The sequence below is a fragment of the Camellia sinensis genome, unplaced genomic scaffold (assembly GCF_055761805.1).
Source record: "Camellia sinensis isolate YWXY unplaced genomic scaffold, ASM5576180v1 Unanchor14, whole genome shotgun sequence".
Classification (NCBI taxonomy): domain Eukaryota; kingdom Viridiplantae; phylum Streptophyta; class Magnoliopsida; order Ericales; family Theaceae; genus Camellia; species Camellia sinensis.
In genome coordinates, this window is record NW_028129020.1 from 6,159,059 (window position 1) to 6,176,501 (window position 17,443).

Consider the following 17,443-nt stretch of genomic DNA (forward strand, 5'->3'; position numbering starts at 1 on the left):
AGTACAGTAGGTCTTAACAAACCGAGCAGTCAGTTGATAGCCATCATAACAGTATACAGTATTGGTTCCAAGTATTGGAATCAACAGAGATCTCTGTGACAGTAACAGTACAGTAACAGTACATTAAATTGCTATGGATGCCACGAATACAGTTCATAAGTAGGACATCATTCATTCAGTAAACAGTATCACTTCAGAAAACAGTACAGTTAATTGTTCAGGAAATAATCATCATTGAACATGTCTTTACAACATTGTTACTCACAGAGCACTGGGCTATAAACAGCTAATGAGCGTCCTCGGATGCCAACCCTACACAGTTACAGAACGAATACACACTAAGTTACATACTTGGGAATCAACAACTTAGTCCTTATCTTGACTCGGTGTGGTCCTATATCAATATCCTCATTAAGATGCCTTAAACTAGGTCTAAGAATGCCTAGGATGGAATGAGGATGCAAAGATGCACTTTAAAACACTTTTCAGAATTTTTCAGAAAACAGGGGTCTCGCTCAAGTGTGGTTTTCTACGGTCCACGCTTGAGCGACCTTTCCAAAACAGAGGGGTCGCTCGAGCGTGGACTTCCTCGCTCGAGCGGTCTGTAAAAATGCAAAAAGTGCTGGATGTTGAAAATTTCCGTTCGACGCTCGCTCGATGCTCGCTCGAGCGTGAGACACATCATTCGCCCGAGCGTAGGTCTCGTCGCTCGAGCGTGCATCTGCGCGCACCAAAAATCTGAGAGCTTGCAATCTATGCTTGAGCGAGCATTCCTTCGCTCGAGCGGGTCTCTGAACAAAATACGGTCGCTCGAGCGTGCAAGCCAAAATCTAAAATTTTCAGATTTGCCTCCCAAGCTCAAACCAAGCATTCAACACCTCAAAACTCAACTTCTTGGGCCCATTTTCTGGAAAACACTTGAAAACCAACAATATGACATGTTTTGAAGATCAATTGATAAAATCAAGCCCCAAAAGTGAGACAATTGAATACAATCTCAACTCAAAATTCAAGAACATGAAGAACAATGCAAAAATTATACATGCATGAGTTCTCATGAACTCTAATGTTTCAAATTATGACTAAATGCAAGTTTTAGCTCAAGAACATGGTGAATTCATGGACTACATTCAAAATATGAACATGCATATGGAAATTCATGAAGAACAACCTCAAAATGCAAGAATATGTACATGCATGCATGAATTCACTCTTAAATTCAACTCTTAAATTAATTCTTGACATTAGATCACCAATTTACCATGAACCATGCAAGATACAACTTAAACTCACAATTGAGAGGATGAATTCCTTACCTTGGTCTTGAATCTCAAGTGTGCTAGTTCAATTTTGCAAAATCCCTTCAATTCTTCTAAAATTCAAGTCAATTCTTGTTGAAGAACTCAATTTCTCTCACTCTCCCTTTCTCACTCGGTTGGCCTAAGGGAATGGCTGAAGAAATGTTGCCTCAATTACATAAATTAAGTCCCAAACAAGTTTTGTAGGAACTGGCCACTCAATGGAAAAATTGTAGTAAACTTGAACTAATGTAATTTAACTTTATTTAATCTAATTTAATCATACCAAATTGCATTTCAATTAAATCTACCATAAAATCATATAAATTCTAATTAGCATAAAATATCAATTAATTTCAGATTCGGCCGCCGATAAGGCCTTCAATTTACAGTTCGAAACTTAAAACATGAACAGATCAATCAAATGACAAACAGATAGAAATGCAATTAAGGTAATACACTTATGCAACCAATTCTGAATTTCAGTCCGATCAATTACTTATCATGCTTAATCATAGATTAGCACAAATTAGAGGTGAGGGTTGTCACATATTTAAAATCCAAAAATTATAGATAAATAATACATTTATTTTTTTTCAATTCAAAAAATATATTCAAGTTGAAATTTTTTTTAACAGAATATTTAAACTCTTTTTCAATTGAAAACACAAATAGAATATCTAAACGAATTGAAAACACAAAATTTTACAAATTACTAAGGGTGCTCACAGTTTAGCGGTTCAGTTGCGACCAAAAGAACCTAAAATTCGTCATCTGTCCAAAACTAGGTGAATTGAAAAAAATAATGATCTGCAACTGTCCGTTCGTCATCATGAATCCATCCAAAATGCAGCAGATCGATTCGGTTCGGTCGGTTTGGACGGATCGATATATCCGCTGCTTAACCCTACTCTCAATTATAAAATTCATACAATGACATCCCTTTTAAAAGAAGTGGTCTAAAGGGGTGAAAGTGGTGCATTTTCATAGTTGAAGGGATATTCTAAATTGTCAAAATGTATGATCCATAAATTAGGGGTAAGATTATATTCACAAATAATTGAAGGGGCATAATGTAATTGAACCTATATATATATATATATATATTTGCAATTTGTTTCCGTGGCAAATAGTCCATCTATACTATATATATAATAGAATGTAGTGTTGTTTTAAATGGCTTCAAAATGCCATTCTAAAATTCTCATAAAATACATGGCATCTCTCTTTTGAGTTTATAGCTCTTTTTCTTCCCTCCCAAAGACTTTCATAACAATAAAAACTCCTATCCCTCTACCTTTCTCTCCTACCGTACGTTTGTCCCTCACCCTCAATGACTTTCACTATCCACAACTCCTATCCATAAAAAGTTGTCAACAAAAAAAAAAAAAAAAAAAAAAAAAAACCTATCCAAACAAATCTGTTACTCTCCTACTTCAAACAAATCTCTCTTACCCTCAAACACTTTCAATCCCACTCTCTCACTATCCTACAACAGATTGATATATAAAAAAAAAACAACCCATCTATTCATATCCCCTTAAACCATTACTTCTAACAATCCACTACTGCAAATACATATACTTCATCAACTTCCTTCATCAGCAGTGAATGCCAGCAGTCCACAATCCGCCATCGAATGCAAGTCTCGGTTTTTCTTTTTTTTTTTTCTTTAATAATTTATTTTTTGTTCCAAACATTTGAGATTTTGTATTTTGACTACAAAGATTGCAGAAAATTGTAATCTCCAAATTTAATCTTTCATGTTTTATTTTGTTTTACAAAATCCAAAATATATATGTACATACTTGGCTTGAAAATTGGAAATATTATGTTTTGAAATGAAAATTCTATCATATTAAATATGGTTTCAATTCTTTTGTTTTTCTTTATAGTTTTTAATTTAAGATTAAAATTTAATTATTTTCATTACTTCTTTAATTTCTTAGATTGCAAGAATATATTAAATTTAATACTTTATTTTGTTTATAATTTTAGTGGATAAATAATTCAATAAAAAATAAAGTTTAGGATGGTTAAAAGTATATTTTGATAGGTATTTGTAGTGTTCCACCAATAAGATAATGCAAGTTTACCATTATATTAACGATACATGTTAATTTTATTTTATGTTATGAAAAATAAAATCAATAATTTTACACATAATACAACTAAATTTATTTTGGGTGGAGTAAGGGGAAATTAATTAATTTTATGTATATTATAAAATCATAACAAGTATTAAGTTATTTGTGCATTAAACTCATAATTTTGAATTTTTTTTTTTATAATTTTACACAACTTTTAAATTTACAAATAATATTCTATTTGGTTTGAAATTTTCAAAAACAGTTTTTTGAGTTTTCAATTCGTATTTTTATATTTTTAGATCCACTTAATCTTGATATACTTAAAAGGTATAAAATTTGTACAAAAATCTTTAAAAGATTTATTGAATACAACAAAATACGAAAATGTATTGAATTTTCTTATTTTTTATTTATTTATTTATTTTTTGGTGAATTTTTTTATAAAAAAAATTATATAAATATTATACTTTTTTAGTGTATCTAGATTTGGTATATCTAGAAAATTTTTAAAAACTATGTAAAATATTAAAAAAATTACTAAAAGATAAAAACTTAATTTTCTAAAAAGTGAGTTAAATCAAAAATTTTATATAAGAGAAACAAAATGATTAAAAAAAAAATAGTAATATATATGGATAAAAAATATTTGTCCCCGTGCATAGCACGAGTGAATACTAGTAGGAAAGTATATAAACGTGATGAATAAATGCACAGCTATGATGGCTCTCAAGAACCCAAACACCATCATCAATCTAGCTTCAAAGCCTCATAATCTTATAATATACCTTTTAGATAAATGCAAGAACATGAGAGTCCTCAAACAAATCCATGCTCAGATCATAAAACAAGAAGACAACTTTGAGACTCCACTTGAAGTCTCAAAATTGGTGTCATTTTGTGCTGTTTCACCCCATGGAAACTTAGACTATGCCAAAACAATCTTTGCTCAGCAGCAAAACCCATCTGTTGAGCTCTACAATTCTCTCATTAGAGGTTTCTCTTCAACCAAACACCCTCTTCAATCGCTTTTATTGTACCAGAAAATGCTCTGTAGTGGCTTGAAACCCAATAATTTCACTTACCCATTTGTGATCAAAGCTTGCACTGAGTCGTCAATGATCAAATATGGAATTCTAGTCCATACCCATGTTGTGAAAAGTGGATTAGAATCCGATTCTTACATTCAAAGTTCATTGATTCATTTATATGCAAGTGGGAAAGATTTGAATGCTGCAAAAAAGTTGTTTGATATGTGCTCCGAATTGGACTTCGTTTCTTGGAATGCAATGGTTGATGGGTATGTAAAATCTGGTGAGATGGAGCTTGCACAAGCAGTATTTGATCGGATGGCGGTTCGAGATGTGATTTCTTGGAACACTATGATCAATGGTTATGGGATTCTTGGGAGAATAGAAGATGCAAAGAGACTGTTTGATGATATGCCCAAGAGGAATGTGGTGTCTTGGAACTCAATGTTGGCGGGTTATGTTAAATGTGGGAATGTGGAAGATGCTTTTGATCTGTTCTCTACAATGCCTCATAGAGATGTTGTGTCTTGGAATGCCATGTTAGCGTGTTATGCACATAGCGGGAAGTCAAACGAAGCTCTTGCTTTATTTGATGAAATGCAAGGGTTGGCCATAAAGCCAACTGAAGCCACAATGGTCAGCCTACTATCAGCATGTGGTCATTTGGGTGCTTTGGATCATGGGTCGCGTTTGCATTCTTTCATCAATTATTACAAAATCGAAATCAATTCCATAGTTGGTACTTCCTTGGTAGACATGTATGCTAAATGTGGTAGTATTTCTCGTGCTTGTGAAGTTTTTTATTCAATTGAATTCAAAGATGTTCTTGCTTGGAACACCATTATAACCGGCATGGCTATGCACGGTAACGCCAAAGTCGCCCTACAACTTTTTGACAAGATGCAAAATGATGGGGTGGCACCAAATGATATAACTTTTGTAGCTGTGCTTAGTGCTTGTCGTCATGCTGGGATGATAGAGGAAGGTCAGAGAATATTAGATTGCATGAGGAGCTCTTATGGGATTGCACCCAGGGTGGAGCATTATGGTTGTGTCATTGACCTTCTTGCTCGGGCTGGGCAATTGGAGGAGGCCATGGAGCTCATTGGGACAATGCCTGTGGAGCCCAATGCTAGTGCTTGGGGAGCGATACTCGGAGGATGCAGGATTTATGGGAATGCTCAGGTGGGTGAAAGAGTGGGGAAACACTTGATCAATCTTCAACCGCAACATAGTGGACGGTATCAACTCTTATTTTATGCTTTAGTACAATATTTGTTTGTTATACCATACTAAAACAACTCTCTCTTATACTTGGATTATATTAAAAGTTAAACTACTGAGTGACCTCTCCAGTATTTTTGAACTAAGAATGGCATGAGTTTAGATCTTTTGCAACACTCACTACCATCTTTTTGATTTTGGTATCAGTTTTCTGATCTTGAATAGGGAATGAATGTTTGTTTCGAAAAAAAGGGTTTGTTCAGTTTGGTATGTGCTTTGTATTGAAGATTGTCAATTCTAAATTGAGATGATCACATACACCTTGACCTGTACATTTGACAAACTTCCATTCTTCCCTTTTAGATTCAATATCTCTCTTTCCAACCATTTCCTACATTTTCATTGACCCATTCAACTTTATGAAGTCAAACAACCCAATGTACTTACTTTTTTGATTAGATAGATTCTTAGCTATCACTTACTTATTGTTGTTAGTGCCCTAATGTGAAGCAATCAAACAGGTTAAAGGGCTTACATCTTTAAGGGTTTTGAATTATTTAGAGATGTTTTAAAATTTTTATCACATTGATTTAATATCTCATTGAATGCATGCAAAACCATGTGGTTAAGCTTGAAAATTTTACTATCATTTACTTTACCAAGGGGTAGGTAGACTATTCATTAGAAAATTTTATGTAATCATTTATTTCTTATACAGTTATATCCTTCTCTCGAATATATATGCTGCTGCAAAGCGATGGGATGATTCAAGAAAAGTGAGGAATCGAATGAAAGCTAAAGGTGTTTCTAAGGTGCCAGGGGTAAGTGTGATAGAACTAAAGGGGATTATTCACCGATTTGTTGCTGGTGATTGGTCCCACCCTGAGTCAAATAATATTTATAAGAAGTTGTGGGAGATATCAACACGGCTAAAGACTACAAGCGGCTATTCACCGGATACAGAACAAGTTTTGCTTGATATAGAAGAAGAAGAGAAGGAGAACACATTGTCTGTTCACAGTGAAAAGCTTGCTATTGCTTACGGGTTTATTCACTTGGGTCCAGAGGAAGCCATTAGAATTGTGAAAAACCTTAGAGTTTGCAGAGACTGTCATTATGTTATAAAGCTGATTTCAAGGATTTATGGTCGGGAAATAATCGTGAGGGACAGGAACCGGTTTCACCACTTCAGAGATGGTGGGTGTTCTTGCCTAGATTTTTGGTAGGATTTATGGGTCTCTTCATTAAAACTGCTAGTGACTGATCTCCAACAGAAGATCATGCTTGTACATAATGAACTTCTACAAATGGCATATTCTGCATCAACCTTCACAACCACCTTCTCCCAGAATGAAGCCGAGTCAAAAAGCTTGATGGCTCAAATGCAATCCCTCCGAAACCAGAAAACAGCCTTTTGCATATGATGTTGTGGTGACTTTTCCCCTATCTGATGCTAGAACAGGCTGGTTTGACCCAAAATTGTGGGTAATGTTTTGACCCAGGATTATTTGGCCTTTTACTAAAAACCGTGATTTATGCAGTTAAAAGTTGATATCAAACTGTAAGGAAGATTCTACACAGAAAAGGAGAAAGGACAAACCACTCTCTCAGAAAGAAGTTGAGTTAAAAAGCTTGAAAGCTCAACTTTAGTCCCTCCAAAGCCAAAAACAGCCTGCTTGCCCATCCTTTGATCCTTTTCCTCCCCAAGACAACAATCCTTGACCTCTTTGCTTTGGAGATTCATTCCCAGTTTGCATTGGCTAAGGAGGTTAGGAAATTGCAGGATGATTATGTGACTAATACTGCTGATCACGCTGTTTTGCAACATATTACCACAGTGCTATTTTCCAACTTTCCATGCTACATTTTCATGTTGGAATGGAGCTTGGAACTCAGACAGTTTGAATGCTGGTTTAGCCTGGGCATTGTTGGACAATCAAGGGACGATGATGATGATTCATGATTGTTCAAGAGGGTATTTTCTGCTACTCTGTTTCGGCCTTAATCACAGAGAAGAAACCATGTTTCGAAGCCTTAAAATGCTGCAATCAAAGAATATTGCCGAAGTAGAATGTAGTGTTCAAACAGTGATCTCACATATTTATGTAATAGTTTTGCTAATGTCGTTTGTAATATCTGAAGTGAATAGACAGTGAGTAGAGCCAACACATAAATTGGCTAAAGCTGCCCCCAAGAAGGGACACTGATTCTACTTATTTTATTTCAAGGTTAGATATAACTTTAATTTTATAGTTTTAAGAAGATTTCACTTTGTTACTCGTAGTTTTAATTTTATCAATTTTATTCTACTTTCATTTTCATGTGAAACCAAGATTAGAATGAAATTTGGATAAAATTATAGGGAGCGTCGGTATAATTTATTCATTTTCTTTTATTAAGCAAGAATTGTTAAATTTCTACATGAGTAATAGGTGTTAATTGTCCATCTGAAATATTAATGAATAATGGCATAGAAATTATATTGAAACGCAAATCGAATTATGAAATTAATATTGATGAAATTAAAATCAAGAGAACCAATGTGAAATCTTACTAAAACTATAACAATAAGAAATAAGGTGTTATAAACCTTATGTTTTTGAACTTTCAAAAGGCACAAATCAATTTGAATGTGTTAACTCGGGTGGCGAAGGTTTCATTTCATATTTTATGTCAAGTTTTTTTGGATAGACTGAATTAGATATAATTAGCATTTTTAGAAATAAAAATTTTAAGATTATCATTCCCTTTAAATTGTATATCATATTTCATATTTAGATTGACTCAAGATTAGAAGGTGAGATTAATAGTCTAAACCTTTGCTTAGTCATTCATTTTGTATCTCACCCTCACCTGAGATTCAATAATCCTTTACGATGATTACTATGTCTAAATGGACTATTAGTCCTTTTTTTTTTAAGCGTAAATTATAAATACACTTCTTGAGATTTATTTAAAGTACAGATTGCCTTATGTGATTTGAAAAATTACAAATACCTTTTTTATAATATTTTATTTAATAGAATTAACTAAAAAAATAAAATTTATAATTGCTCTTTTATATAATAATAAAATTACTTAAATTATTAATTGAAACATATTTCTAATATCATTAAAAACCGTTAATTGACTTGATAATTTATTAATAAAATTTGGGATTTGTTATGAAATTAGAAACCTCAAGAAATGAAATATAATTTCCAGAATCACGAGAGCGATTCAGAATTTAATCAAATATTAGAGGATATAATTGTAATTTATCATTTTTTTTTTAACGTAATGGACTAATTCGGACCTCAATTTTCTTAATTAAATATCAAATTATATATTTTTAGTGGATTATTAATTTAATCTTATAAGTGTTTGGCTAACAATTAAAAATCAAATAATGTAATACATTTCATGCATTATCATATATTTTTATTTTAATAATTTTTTTTTTTTTTTTTACATATATATTATCAACATTAACCATTTCTCCATATTTGTTCCATCGACGTAAAGGTAGTTTTTTTTGGAAAATTGTCCGATCTACGTAGACAAGCGCTTTGTATAAATTTTGAAATTAATTAAAATATGTAAATTAAAAAATAAAAAATAAAAAAAAAAAAAAAAAAGTAACCACGACCCCATTGTGAGCAATTCTTTCATTTTATATGTGACCCAATCTCCATCGATGCTCCCATTTCATTTTTCAAAACGTGGCATGCGCAGCGGTCATGGGGCTCACACACAAATTCTCGATTGAACAACGAACCCTCCATAGCAGAGTCAATTCATCAAAAGGCTTTACACAGTTGTCATGAATATGCATCTTCGTCCCAAATCGATCATGCCAATCAACCCATACAATCTGATCCAACTCTTATCTTGTGTGCACAGACATAGCTCAGTAACCTCAAGATCCTTTTGTACGAAGACCCGAAGCACCAATCACTCTCTCCTTCCTTCAGATCATTCTAGAATCGTTGATGGACTCATTTCCATCTTCACCAAGGGACCCTTTTACCCAGACAGCCTTGAAATGAGGGAATTTGGTTCGAAAATCAATACTTCCATTGTTGAAACCGTGTTAAAATCTCTCAAGAGCTGGAAAATAGCTCACTTGTTCTTTAATTGGGCTTCAAATCAATCTGGGTATAGGCACAATTGTTATACTTACAATGCCATGGCTTCGATCCTATCACGTGCTCGTCAAAATGCTCCACTGGGGGTTCTGGCCGTGGAATTGGTGGATTCTCGGTGTTGGATGACACCGGGTGGTTTGGGGTTCTTTATTAGGTGTTTGGGTGGTCAGGGATTGGTTGAAGAAGCCAATTTGGTATTTGATCAAGTAAAAAAGATGGGTCTTTGTGTTCCGAATAGTTATAGCTATAACTGTCTGTTGGAGGCCATCTCTAAGTCTAGTTCGGTTGATTTAATTGAGAAAAGGTTGAAAGAGATGCACGGTTCTGGTTGGGAACCTGATAAGTACACGTTGACTCCGCTCTTGCAGTGTTACTGCAAGGCAGGGATGTTTGAAAAAGCTTTGGATGTTTTCAAAAGTATAAATGAGCGGGGTTGGGTGGATTCTCACGTTTTCGCTATCTTGGTGCTTTCGTTTACCAAGTGGGGCGAAGTAGATAAGGCTTTTGAGCTGATTGACAGGATGGAATATCTGAATATTAACTTAAATGAGACAACAATTTGCAATTTGATACATGGGTTTGTGAGAGAGTCTAGAGTGGATAAGGCCCTCCAGCTGTTTGATAAAATGAAGAAAATGGGTCTTGCTCCCAACATTTCTTTGTACGACGTTCTAATAGAAGGGCTCTGCAAGAATAAAGAGCTTGAAAAAGCTTTGTACTTATATTCGGAAATGAAAGAGTTGGGAATTTATCCTGATGTTAGAATACTCACGAAGCTTATATCACAATTGCCCGGGGAAAGTGAAATGATAAAGTTACTTGAGGAAGGTCCCGAAGAGCTGGGTAGTGAAGAAGATATGATCCTGCTGTATAATTCTGTTCTTAATTTCCTTGCTAACAAAGGTTCAGCCCATAAAGCTTACTATCTGCTACGGTCAATGATGGGGGATGAATCTAATGGTGATGTTGAGGTGGACAAGCTCTCCAGGATTAAAAAACTTGTTCACCCAGATTCCAATTCTTTTGAAGTAGTAATTAACAGCTTGTGCTGTTCTGATAAGTTGGATATGGCCCTAGGCCTTTTTCGAGAGATGGATCGAATGAATTGTAAACGGAGTACACTGCTTTATAATAATTTAATTGATAGTTTAAGCAATTCAAATAGAGTGGAGGAATGTTACAAACTTCTGAGAGAGATGAAAGAATTGGGATTTCAACCAACACATTTTACATACAATTCCATCTTTGGGTGCTTATGTAGAAGAGAAGATATCACTGGAGCTATTGACATGGTGAGGGAGATGCGTATTAATGGGCATGAGCCATGGATAAAACATACTACATTGCTCATAAAAAAGTTGTGCAAACATGGTAGGGTCGCTGAAGCTTCTAATTTTCTTGGTAGCATGATTCAAGAAGGTTTTCTGCTTGATATAATTCCCTATTCTGCGGCTATCGATGGCTTTGTCAAGATCCAAGAAGTGGACCATGCTCTGCAGCTATTCAGAGACATTCTTGCTCGTGGGTATTGTGCTGACGTGGTTGCATATAACATTATAATAAATGGGCTGTGTAAGGCCAAAAGAGTATCGGAAGCCGAGGATGTTCTGAATGAGATGCTGGAGAAGGGGCTTGTTCCCTCAGTTGTTACCTACAACTCACTCATTCATGGATGGTGTAAAAGTGGTGATATTGATCGAGCCCTGCTTTGTCTGTCCACGATGGTTGGAAAAAAAGAATGGGAGCCCAATGTCATTACTTACACAACTTTAATTGATGGACTATGCAATGCTGGAAAACCAAATGATGCTCTTGATCTTTGGAATGAAATGAAGGGAGAGGGGTCTTCTCCCAACAGAACTTCTTTTACAGCTCTCGTTCATGGGCTTTGCAAGTGTCTGAGACCTGATGATGCTCTAGGCTATTTCCAGGAAATGGAAGAGAATGGGATGAAACCTGATACATTTCTCTATGTTGCTTTAATAGATGCTTTCCTATCTAACTCGAACCCACTCTTGGCTTTGGACGTATTAAAAAAGGTGGTCCACAGAGGAATTCTTCCAGACTCGAGTGATAAGAACTACATAGCTATAAAAGAAGCTATATTTAAACTATCTAGAGATGCCAGAACTGCATCAGACATTAAGAGTCTTATTGCAGAGGGAAGCATTCCTATCATTCCTAGTATCTCAGATCTTGGAAATGAAGATGGACACAAACCTGTTGCCTGATAAAAGGACCTATGTCTTCCATTCTCAGTGGGATTGAATATTTGAACTTAAGGAAATTGTAGTGATTGTCATACAAAATTTGAGGAACTTGAGTTAATGAAACCAATAGCAATTCAATTGGGCTATTAATTTGTTTAGAAAGAGGGCAGAAGTCTTGTATCAGCGCCTGATGGTTCCACAACTAGCATTACAAGCTCTGGAATCATTAAATGAGGTACGCTTATCATGGACACTTCAGCAGCATGTGATGTTAAGCCCTATAAGCCTCAATCTATTGCATTTCCAAAAAATTAGCTATGAATACCTTTTTCTAATCACTTCAATATAATTTTTGCAAGAAAGAATGATATATGCTATTAGATCCAAATACATCAAGAAAAGAAGATGGTTTATAGAAATGTACAAAAAATGTTCAAGTACACAAGCTATAGATGTGCTGCAACTTGGTGAGAAAATTCATAGTTTTCACGTCATAGTAATCAGAAGTTGACAGGAAATGGATGGTGATCCAGTCTTGCTCTTTAATTGGATCGTTTTTTCCATTGAACCGGATTGAAGCAGTGCAAACTGCTTGAACCGGTTGATTTTTATAAAAACCAGAGTAACTTGTAGGTGAACCATTTATTATTTAAAAATCAATCAACTTCAAGCCTATTAAGACCCGAACCTAGACACTTTGTATGGGATAAAACACTATTTGGTATTTACCACTAAACCATTGCTCATTCTTGCTAATTGGTTTCCAAAATAAGTTTTTTCCCATATATGCCTCATCTTTATATGCCAACTTAAAAAATAAAATAAAAATCATATTCATATAGATGTTGAACCACAGTTGAACAAGAGTGGCTCATTATGTGTTATTGCTACCATATGCTAGTAAATTTTGAAATGCTTAATTTGGTGATGTTATTTTTAATTAATTTCTTGATTTATTGATCTTTGGACTATGAAGCATGAATACGAACGAATATGGAAAACAGATACAATGATACGTACGATAAAGCCTTGCAAAATAATATTTGGGTAATGGCAGGATATGTTCGTATAAATTTTTGTTTCAATATCAAATCTAAACTGTTTAACTTAGCCTATGCTTTTCACTTTCACACTTGTATGAAAAAGTGTTGTACGAAAATTTATGTTCTTGTTTAATTATTGAAATTTGATTTGGAATTGTTAAATTTTCTCATTTAATTGTTAAATATATTTTGCGGCATTCTTTCAGAAAAGTTACAATTTCTTGAGCATGTCATAATATTATTGTAATATCATCAGTCTCTGGATAGTTGTTTTCTTTGTCATGGTACTCTGATTCTTGAGTGTTTGTAAACCGTGTCTTATGCAATCTTCCTGCCGGAGATGCTGGATCTCACCATAGAAATGCAGCAGTGTATTGTAATAGATTCTAGGGTAAATTACACTATCAGTCCCTATAGTTTACGGCTTGTGTTACTTTAGTCCCTGACTTTTAAATTGTGACACATTGGACCCTGAATTTTGAATCTTATTCCAAATAAGGACAATTAACATACCATTGCTTAATTTCAAGAGCAAAATCGTCAATTTGATAAAATATAAACTAATTTGACAAAAATAAATATCAAAAAAAATTTAAAAAATTATTTCTACCCACCAAAAATAAAATTATGTAAAATTGATAAAAATTAATAAAAATTACATGATTAATTTTTAAAAATTAATCTTACATAATTATCATCCAAATACATAATAAAAATTAATTTGGTAAAAAAAAGAAATAAATGTCTAAAAGATTTATCAATTTTATATAATTTTATCTTTAATAGGTAGAAATAATTTTTAAAAATTCAAAAATAATTTTTTAACATTTATTTTTGTCAAAATAATTTATATTTTATCAAATTGACGATTTTACCCTTGAAAAATCCAATAGTATATTCAATTGTCCTTATTTGGAACAAAATTCAAAATTCATGGTCAAATGTGTTACAATTGAAAAGTCAGGGACCAAAATGACACAAGCCTTAAACTATAGGGACCGTTAGTGTAATTCACCCTAGATTCTAGGAAGTTCCAAATTTGAAAGTTTAATATCCCAATTCATAAAGAAGCTTTAGCAATTTAAAATATTTAGCTTGATGAATGCGTCTACTGTCATAATTTTATAGGTGGAAGTCTCTTAACCTCGTCTCTTGCTGCCCTCCCATCGGGGTTATGTAGAAAAGCGAAGATGAAAACTCCAAAGACATATTTAATATGTAAATATCAATTCTATTAACATAATAACAGAGGTAGGCATTTTATAGAAAGATAAGCGATTCGTTCACCCTTTTTCTTCTTTTTTTGTGTGTGTGTGTGTGTGTGTGCATGTGTGTGGATTTAAAGGGTAATTAAGGTGATACTCTTTTTTTTTTTTTTTCCTATTAAGATCAAAATTATTTAACAGAAGTCCTTTGCTTTATCTAAGTGTTTAATATAATATTAATATTAGGTGATTATAGTTGTGGTAAAATCTGCTGTGCTTGGCCTGTAGGTACCTGTCCAAATGCATATATCTCTTTATGTGTGCTCATGCTGTTTGTGTATATCTTGCTTGGGGAACAAAAAAAAAAAGAAAAAAAAGAATTCATATTTCTATATAAATAGATATATAGGTACCAAGCAAAATAAATAATTTTACAATTATAGTCTCATTTCTATGGCATGATTTAGTGACCAAAAATATAATTGATAAATCTGGTCCCTCCCTTGGCTGTTCCTCTGAGTATGATCCAATATCTACACAACTTCATAAACCTAAGAGTCATTGGCTGAAGATCTTTTAATTTATCACATTTATCCAAACAAACTTCAAATAGTAGAAATCTTAGTTGCTCGAAGTGGAAGTGAGGGTTGGGGCCAGGGAGCAAGGACAGATGATGGAAGAGTCTAAGGTTGGGAGTGTCTATTGAAACGCTTATTTATATATTTTATATTTTTTTTTCTTAGTTGTGATATATATGTTAAAATATGAATAAATATCGGAGAGTATAGGAGAGTCAAAGATTGTTGTCCACTACAAATTTATTTTATTTTGTAAATTATAAACAAATATTATGTAATTACGAAGTACTAGAATAAATTTGAGTTTTTTTTTTTCCCCCTATAATCTTATTGCTGCCACAGATTTTCTTTTGCCTGGTAGCTTTTTCTTTTGTTTACTGGGGATTCATATGTTTGAGAGGTTCCATCCCTGTTGAGAAAACAGTTCTTTGTTAATGGGAATGAGGTTTAAACTTGATTCTTGCTTTGAATTGTGAAATTGCTGTTTTGGAACGGATTTGTTACCCTTAATAGGAGGTTCCTGCAACTAAGGTACACTGTGTAGTAAAATGGAAGAGGGGATGAAAGGAATGGAGAAATAATAGGGAAAGAGAACAAGAGAGCATAATCAACTTGACGGGCTTGTCCCTATAATTTTCTCATGTGAAGTAGAAAGGCATAGGTTCCTCAATAGTAATCTTATAAACGGTAGCCATAAAATTTAGTATCCTCTGTTATCTAACAAAACATTCAACTGTTTGCAATATATTAATAGCCACATTCAGCTGTTTGCAATATATTAATAGCCTAATCATCCCAATACATCCTCATAGTTCCATCACTTTTAAACCCTTCAAAAGAGACTATATGTTGGATATTGTGGATCCTAATGAGTACAGGATACTAACTACTTGATTGCTCATCCAACTTCACGCTAGGTTGCTGATCCAACTTTATGTTTGGGGTTTAAGGGGGCTTGCTTCCCAACCAGAATTCTGAAATAAAGGTCTTTTAGGATTTTCACACTTGAACTTGCCGTGATATTTGACTTCGTTTTACCATTATTAAAACCTTCAATATCACAACACTCAGATTGTCTCACTACCTGAGGATTTTGCAGAAGCTAATCTGTACTTCTAACTCATGCTTGTGTGCATTGGCTTGGACTCATGTGCTTCTTTGCCCAAATGGTTGGGGTTGCTTTCCCCTTTGGTTGTCAGAGATATTTTTCCCAAAGTTTGAAATTCTTTTTTGAAAATGATAATGTACGTACCTAGAAATACAGAGCACTTCTCTTCCTTGATCGTGCTATTCAAGATAATATTTTATATGCTGAATGTTATGTGAAAAGTGAATGTGGCTAGTCTAGTTAATCCTTTTTTCTTTTTTCACATAATTTGGTCACTCAAATTCAAGGGAGTATTCATCATGTTGCATATTAACGCTCCCTGTTGAAAATATTTTCTGAAAAACATTTTCCATATTTTTCTATTGTTTGGAACGACAGAAAGCGGAAGTCAACAGAAAAAGTTATGTGGTCAATAGAGAACAAGCTTATTTGGGCAAAAAATGTCTTCTACTTTTAAAAAATTGAAAATATTTTCCGAACTAAAGTCTTACCTATACCACCACACTACCACCATCTCCATTGCCAGCACAGACCACTACCATCACCACCACACCACTACTAGTACAATAGTTTCAAGGTTGCAACCAAATATAGGAAAACATTCTCAGGAAAAAGTTATTTGTAGAAAAAGTTTTCTATTAGAAAATGTTTTCAACCGAAACAAACAGAGTGTAAAACTGAAGATTAAGAACAGTAAAGTCAACTACCATTTCATCAATGAAGTTGGATGAAAATGATGATAGTCAAATTAGAAACATGTTAAAGTCCACAATCTTTGTGATATATTGTAGCTATATATGGATTTAACCCCCATCATAAACTAAACAATAAAACTTATCTTTTGTGGGCACAAGCCTTTAGGATGGCATTGGGTTGTAGGGAACTTTCTTTTTGAAGTTATGATCTTGTTTGATCCTCGTGCTGATGCTAATATGGAACTGGATGAGCATAGCAACAATATTCTATTATTTTTCTTGTTATGATGTGTAGTTATGGAACGTTTGGAGGAATAGCAGTTAGAACTTAGTTCTAGTGTTAATGTTTCTATCAGTATTATTAATGGTGATTTTGAATGCTGTTAATTTGTGAGATTTTTAATATGGAGAAGAAAGTTTTTGGAATATATTATTTTACATGAAAATGTAATTAGTCTCCTTCAACAAGAGAAGTTTTTAGGTGAGTAATATTGTACATTCAAGGAGATGTAACATGAGCTACATTACTAATGACCTTTAGGACCATATGGAGCCTAATGTTAGGTGGTATCTCAACTGTTATGTAATGCTATTACATAATCGTATGGGCAGTCACTGGTACATATTACGATTGCTATAGCTGTGTGATTCAATTTCATAGGTTTAGTGCCATTGCCATTGCCATTGCCATTCCATAATGCCTGCAACGGGCCGGTACATAACAGTGGCAGCATCTGCTACATTTAAATGTCAATTTTGTGCTCATTTTCTTCTCTTTCAGTGTTTGTTTTATTTATTTATTTATTCCTTCTTTTAGTCTCTTTTGTTCCTTTTCGT

The 17,443-nt window shown here is 33.8% G+C and overlaps 2 protein-coding genes across 2 annotated transcripts; both read left to right on the plus strand.

Moving 5' to 3' along the window:
• Positions 1–4,072: 4,072 nt before the first annotated feature.
• Positions 4,073–7,902, plus strand: LOC114303759 (pentatricopeptide repeat-containing protein At5g66520). The gene is made up of 2 exons (XM_028248906.2): positions 4,073–5,657; positions 6,359–7,902. Exons 1-2 carry the CDS (start codon positions 4,087–4,089, stop codon positions 6,864–6,866), a joined length of 2,079 nt encoding a protein of 692 aa, XP_028104707.2. The 5' UTR covers positions 4,073–4,086; the 3' UTR covers positions 6,867–7,902.
• A 1,355-nt stretch (positions 7,903–9,257) lies between these two features.
• Positions 9,258–12,312, plus strand: LOC145814933 (putative pentatricopeptide repeat-containing protein At5g08310, mitochondrial). The gene has a single exon (XM_082911858.1). The coding sequence runs from the start codon at positions 9,443–9,445 to the stop codon at positions 11,996–11,998; it is 2,556 nt and encodes an 851-aa protein (XP_082767984.1). The 5' UTR covers positions 9,258–9,442; the 3' UTR covers positions 11,999–12,312.
• The last annotated feature ends 5,131 nt before the right edge of the window (positions 12,313–17,443 follow it).

What these genes read in the sequence shown, in the direction of transcription:
- LOC114303759 (XM_028248906.2), top strand. Translation starts at nt 4,087, where the DNA reads ATGAATAAATGCACAGCTATGATGGCTCTCAAGAACCCAAACACCATC. An exon ending in CAACCGCAACATAGTGGACG is followed by an intron (nt 5,658 to 6,358) that starts GTATCAACTCTT and finishes TTTCTTATACAG; the next exon opens with TTATATCCTTCTCTCGAATA.
- LOC145814933 (XM_082911858.1), top strand. Translation starts at nt 9,443, where the DNA reads ATGAATATGCATCTTCGTCCCAAATCGATCATGCCAATCAACCCATAC.